Genomic DNA, 6381 nt, shown 5'->3' with positions numbered 1-6381 from the left:
CAAAATACAGTTTTGTTTGTTTATTCCTGTTTTTTGTTTTGACCTTAATTTACTAATTGTTTAGTGGGTGTGGCTGTGATTGCTACAGGTGCAGCTCATCTTGGGTGTGGCACACTTACATAGACCTGCTGTGTGAGGTGGGCGAGGTGTGTGTGAGGACAGCCCCCAACAATTTTCAGACCGTGAAACGTGAAAGCGAGAGACTGAGTTGGTCAGCGTTTGGAATGTTTCCTTTTGTATTAAGAAGCCTATTTTGTTTCTATGTAGAGAGTATTTGGAAAGACAGCTGTGAACTGTGATGAACTCTTGGACTTTATACTGGAAAATAAACGGACTGGCATATCCAAACACAAAGAAACCCAGCCGGACATTCATTCATTCATGCGTCGAAAATACAACAGGTTGAACAGGTCCCCACACCGTTGTAGTGGCTAAAGGTAAAGCCACTATACCTTTTATTATTTTTATTCATTATTAAATTAGTTAAAGTCGTCTTAAAGGACAAAGTAGTAATTCAGTAGTTTGATATAAAGCAGAGTGAGTACAAAAAGTAGCATTAATGACAAGCAGAGAAAAAGCAGATAATATGAAATAACAATACTGGTATGAAAAAAATACAGAACAATGTAATAAAGTCATGAATTATCAGCTTTAAGTATCTGCATGTGCATTAAAACATGGATCAAATCATGAACTATTATACATTTTAAACCTGCTCATAGAATAATATTCAGAATACTACTACTCTTTGGTTTTAGTTTCACATCAGGTAAAAATGTTCATTTATTTTATTTTTACTAGTGGCATTGTACCCGTGGTGCCATTGTACAATGGCGCCCTCCCGTATGTGCAACAGTGGCATTGCACCCGTACACCCTCCTGTGTTGCAACATCGGGACATCGATCGGACACACGTCGGACACGTGTCGGACACAGAACGTCCATTATAGTAGGATTAATTACAAAGTGCAAATAAAATTTAAATGTGGCAAGAAAATACTTCACATCTCTATTTTCATAAACCAGTTTGAATGAACTCTGAGTAGAAGGAAGATGCTCACTTCCTGTCACATGGTCATGACGGTCGTCCCAGCAACGGCGATGACTCAGACGTGTCATCTTTGTGCCGGAAAGACGCTGTGACGACGCCCCCCGGTGGCCGGTCGTACAGGTGGTCGCACTGGATGTCGGCCTCTGCTCGCAGGTCGATTTTCTAAAAAAAAAATAAAATAATAATAATAAAGACATAACACATGGGATTGGAATTGGAATCTCAATTTTATGGGAGGGGGGAGGGGACATTTCGAGGTCAAAAAGCACCTTAAAATAATACTGACCCACATAATAAATCTGAGTATGATACATAAGTACAATAAAAAATCTGCAAAAACCCTTTAAACTGCAATGGAATATGAATAATCGTCATTATTTACAGATTACGCTGAAGTAAACATGATTTGCGTCACATCTACACATTTTTTTGCTTGTTCAGTCATTTTGATCCGAATCATACAATTACATCGTGTCGTATCAGCAGTGGTGTGGACGAACTGACCTGAAAGTCTCTGATGTAGGTGAGGAAGAAGCTGATGAAGGAGAAGGCCAGCGACCACTCGGACACGGTGCTGATCATATGAGCCGTGTACCCCTGCCAACACACAAAAGCAGAGTTCAGACACGAGCCACCCCGGCTTCGCCCGCGTCCCTTCGTCTTTAACCCACCGTCTCTCCGGGCGTCCAGTGCAGTTTGTGAGGGACGTCGACCCCGGGCAGGCTGCTGTACATGATGACCGACGACACGAACACTGACACGGTTAAGGTCTGAACCCATCAACGCTCTGACGTTATGCTTCAGTTTTAGCCCCGTATACACAGCGGGTTTAAGTTTTGGTCCTGTTTACACAGAAACGCCATTTTATGCCATGTTTACATGTAGGCGGTGTCTGGAAAAACTGATATTTTCTCATGTTTTTGTCTTTAACCCTCCGGTCACCCGCTCATAGACGTCCTTCTAACCACCAAAAGTAGATCATTTGCGCAGCGTCATAATAATATCAGAATGTTTTTCATACGGGTTGTTTTTAACTTTTTTTTTTTTATACTTCATCAACTTGAGCCATAAACAAATATACCACTTATGAACTGTCATATTTTTCAACCCTTTAAATGCCATGTTTGGGACATAAACAAACCATATTTTTTGATGCAAAAAACCCAAAAAAACCCTACAACTGGGTTCAGTATTTTTGGATTTTTCATCCTGCCGTATGTCAATGATTACCAGCAACATTAGTTACTATGTGTTATTATTTTTTGTGCTCGGTCAAATGTTAAATGCTAAAATGTGTTACTGTGTATTTTCTACTCACTTCGGAGACGGGTGTTAGTGTTGTCATTTTCCATTACTTACAATATGATTTTAGTGGCTGGGTCAGAATATCAAAAATCATGCAAAAATCATAAACTTTTGAATTCTGACCAAATAAAAATTGTGAAAAATAATATGACCTTTCATAACATAAAAGTGTGCATAATATGCTCACCCAGATACCGGAAAATTACTCAACATGAAAACAATTTCTAAAAATTCTATTAAAGTATAGATTTTGTTAGACTCTGTTTCCGTTCTTGTGTGTATGAGACAAAAATTAGTCGTGGAAAAAATGATTAGACCATCCAAAGTCCTCAAAAACAAAGGTTCTGCAATCCAGTCCGAACTCCTGTGTGTGTCATGTGACTAAAACAGACAGAACAGAAAACATGGAATGAATAAAAGCACTGTTTTTGTCAGAACAATGACTCAGATACTGATGGAAGAACTGAAGTGATTTTGGTTTTTAGCCAGAAAACATGTTCAATGCATAGATATGAGCTGTGAAATTCAACTACTATGAGCTGTTTGTGTTGTTCTCATTATATTTGTCCAAACAGACGGACCTTTAGTTGGACCAGACATTAAAATGAACAAGAAACTGAAAAAAATAGGGAGTGGTCTAATAATTTTTCAACGACTGTACATCAGCATCATGTGACCTTTGTTTATTGTAAGCCTGACCACATGATGGCGCTCTACACTGTATTTATGCAGGCTCATGTATGAACACTTTTCTGTTTATGTTGGAATCTTTTGCTGGTTTTACTGTGAAAGGTTCCTTCTGATGGACTGACTGAGTAGGAGCTATTTGTCGGTTTAGTTTTTTTGTTTAAAGTTAATTTACCTTTTTATTTACTAATTCAGTATTTTTGCTAATTGTTTATTTTGATTTATTTTTTGTTTACTTTTAACTTTTTACGTTTAATATTTAGAATATATTTTTTGATTTTTATGGTTATTGTTTTCATTCTTTGGTATTTAGCACCTTTTGTTTAGTGTTTTCTTATTGGTTTAGACTGTGGGCACCTGGGTTTAAATAGGGAGCACAAAGTTAGACCAGCATGCACCTGGGTGGGCCTAGGGTTTTCTACCAGACCATCGGATAACCGGACAGCCAACCAGATAACCAGCCATTCACAGACAGACAGACAGCACAAACGGCCTTAGTTGTTGTTTTCCTGCAAAATCCTGAAAATAAAGCACTTGAAAATCCATCTATGTTCTGGACATCGTACTTTTGACTGTAAACCACAAACCCATGGTGCATCGAGTGCTTATTTGAGTTCTGTTACAGTCTGAAGTTCAGTCACCTTTAAGTTGATTTAATTTGGATGACAAATAGCCGCTACAGATTGACTGATTGATTATTGGACGGTTTTCCTGAAGGATACTGCTGATGATGGAGCTGAAGGTCCAGACCCCGACGCTGAGCCGGACCCGGAACATGGTCTTGCTGTGGACGTGGGGCTGCATGTAGAAGGACAGCAGAGTCTGAACCAGGATGTAGAGCGCTCCGACCCCGAAGGTTAGCACCGCCCCCACCAGGTGCATGGCGAACAGGGTGGTCTTCTGCGCTGACAGCGGGACAAAGAGCTGCTGATTGGCTCACACAAACACAGACGCTCGCTGCTGATTGGCTGAGACGGAGGCGCGTTCTCACCTGGAAGTTTGCGACCACACACATCCCGAAGGAGCTGATGATGCCCAACGACAGCCCGAAGCGGTTCAGTCTGAGGAGGCGGAGCTCCGTCTCACCTGTCAGAGCCTCCACCTGTTTGTAACGCACATACACTGTGGCCATACCTACAGCCACGCCCACATAAAAAGGAACCAATCAACATCCAGCAATGTAATAACTATGTAGCCTGGTATGAAGCCATTTTCATTTTGTAAAAATGAAAAACTAGTATTGACACCGGTATTGTTCAGGAGGTAATGTCTGGTTTAGAGAAGTGTATGTGTGTGTTGTGTTACCTAAAAAGGCCGACACATCCAGCATGAGGCCGAACACACACTTCTCAGGCGCCATCGTCCCCGTGTCACTGCAACACAAAACAAATGTCGATCCTTTAATCAACACATCTGTTCCCTGAAGCTGCAGAGGAAGCAGGACAGGATCTGGTGAAAAAGTCATGTTGTGATTTGTTTCGTTCTAATTGGTTATCACGGAAACACACAAAACAAACAACAAGCATATATATAAAAACTTTAAAAAAATACAAAAAAAGCGACATTCATGATGTCGGTTATTAAAACACACAATAAGATCAAAGAGTCCCATTATTATTTATTTCTCTGAGATGACAGACTTCACTAAAACTGGCCAATCAGAGTGTTCAGTATTTCATCTGTAAATATAATACAGTAAATAACATATGGAGTGTCATTACTATGATTATATATTGTATTGTTTGTTTCTTTCTTTATGGATGCACATTTTCTTGTACTTTATCAGGATGTTTGCTCTTTACCCAAATAAAAATTCCAGACTTTTTCAAAACTGCTATTTTTCCCCCAGACCTTGACTTCATATACTTTTATACTTGCGTGCCTACTTTTTTTTGGTTGAGATTGTACCTGTTGTGTGTAGCGGAAAAGTTCATTTTAATAAATGAATCAATAATCCACAGGAAATTATTTTTTACTGACAGAAACTTTTTCAAAACATATGAAAATCACAAAAGTGCACGGATATCACACAAACAAGTGTCACTAGAACCATTCCTTAGTGAAATCATATCTAGTTTTTAATGTTTTCCTCACATATTTCTTATCTTACCAGTCTATGTGCCTCTGACCATACTCCAAAATTCAATTGTAAGACAGACTTTTTTCCATACTTTAAGACTTTCACACATAAAAACAGCATTTCAAAATTCCAAACTTTTTAAGACTTTCAAGACCTGTGCAAGTACCCTGATTATCCTGTTGCTGCTATAGTCAATGAATCAATAAAGTTTCATTTTATCTTATCTTCGAAGCCTACGTGACCATAAATACGTGGGTTTTTCAGACCTGATGTACGGAACCAGAGGATCCACATGTCTCAGCAGAACTGCCGTGACGTACGCAAACACGAAGGACGCTGACGTCCAGACAACGAGCGCCGCCGGCAGGAAACACAAACCCTGCTGGAACCACCACATGTTGAGTCTGAGCTGGACACACAATCACAAAGACGACAACAGAAACACAAACATTCAGATTAGTGATTTATTCATCAGTCATTTCTCTGACCTGGAGAAATAAAACTGTTCAGATAATAAAATTAAATACTGTTAAAAAAATGAAAGCCCTCCTTTATTCATTCAGTTAATCTTATTGTTTCTCCAAAAATCTACACAGACAGTACTCTTTAGTAAGTGCTTCTAGGATTTTAACTTAATAATAATCTTGAATACATTTACAAATATATATCTAACTATGAAAAGGTGAAAACAGAAACACACCAGGAACCAAACATCCAATAAACATCAACCAATAATTGTAAATTATACATTGTAATCAATTAGAAAACATGATATGTTTAAAAAAAATAATGACTTTCACCTAAAAATATTGTCAAAAAATAAAAGAAGCACTTTTATAGGAATCACAGGTCCTTTAAAATGAGTGTGTCTTATTTGTCCACTAAATGGAGTAGTGAGTCACTCTACTGGTCTACCATGGTGAGGAAATCTAAGACCACTGGGCCGTTGACCACAGCACCAAAAAGTGACCACATGGAATGAGAACCATTAAGAAACAACTGTTACAGTGGGTGAAAGTGAATCTGTGGTAAAAGCTGAAGCACTGTTGTTGTTTTCTCCACTGGACTCAGCTGGAAATGAAAAGAATGGAGTTTGATGATGAACTGTCAGTGTTTCTTCTACACAGGTGAGTTTGATTCTGAGGCTTATGAAGGTATAACTTTATTATGGGATGTTATTATCTTTGCTAAGTTGCTGTTTGTTGGTCCACGGTTCAGACTAAACTGTGACAGTTCTGACCTTGTTTGTTGGATTCCA

General features: G+C 38.8%; 1 protein-coding gene across 2 annotated transcripts in view; it reads right to left on the bottom strand.

Moving 5' to 3' along the window:
- Positions 1-954: 954 nt before the first annotated feature.
- dram2b (DNA-damage regulated autophagy modulator 2b) overlaps positions 955-6381 on the bottom strand; it is a 7497-nt gene continuing 2070 nt past the window's right edge. The window contains exons 2-8 of one of the 2 annotated variants that reach the window (XM_030134942.1): positions 5390-5532; positions 4349-4416; positions 4035-4177; positions 3766-3943; positions 1723-1805; positions 1556-1648; positions 955-1213 (exon numbers count right to left, since the gene is read on the bottom strand). In XM_030134942.1, coding sequence (XP_029990802.1) covers positions 1076-1213; positions 1556-1648; positions 1723-1805; positions 3766-3943; positions 4035-4177; positions 4349-4416; positions 5390-5520 — 834 coding nt within the window. In that variant the 5' untranslated portion in view covers positions 5521-5532 and the 3' untranslated portion in view covers positions 955-1075. The remainder of the gene's footprint in view (positions 1214-1555; positions 1649-1722; positions 1806-3765; positions 3944-4034; positions 4178-4348; positions 4417-5389; positions 5533-6381) is intronic. The other variant, XM_030134943.1, reaches the window with a different exon arrangement.

This window comes from Sphaeramia orbicularis, chromosome 5 (assembly GCF_902148855.1).
Source record: "Sphaeramia orbicularis chromosome 5, fSphaOr1.1, whole genome shotgun sequence".
Taxonomy (NCBI): Eukaryota; Metazoa; Chordata; class Actinopteri; order Kurtiformes; family Apogonidae; genus Sphaeramia; species Sphaeramia orbicularis.
This window is presented reverse-complemented; position numbering and strand designations above follow the sequence as displayed.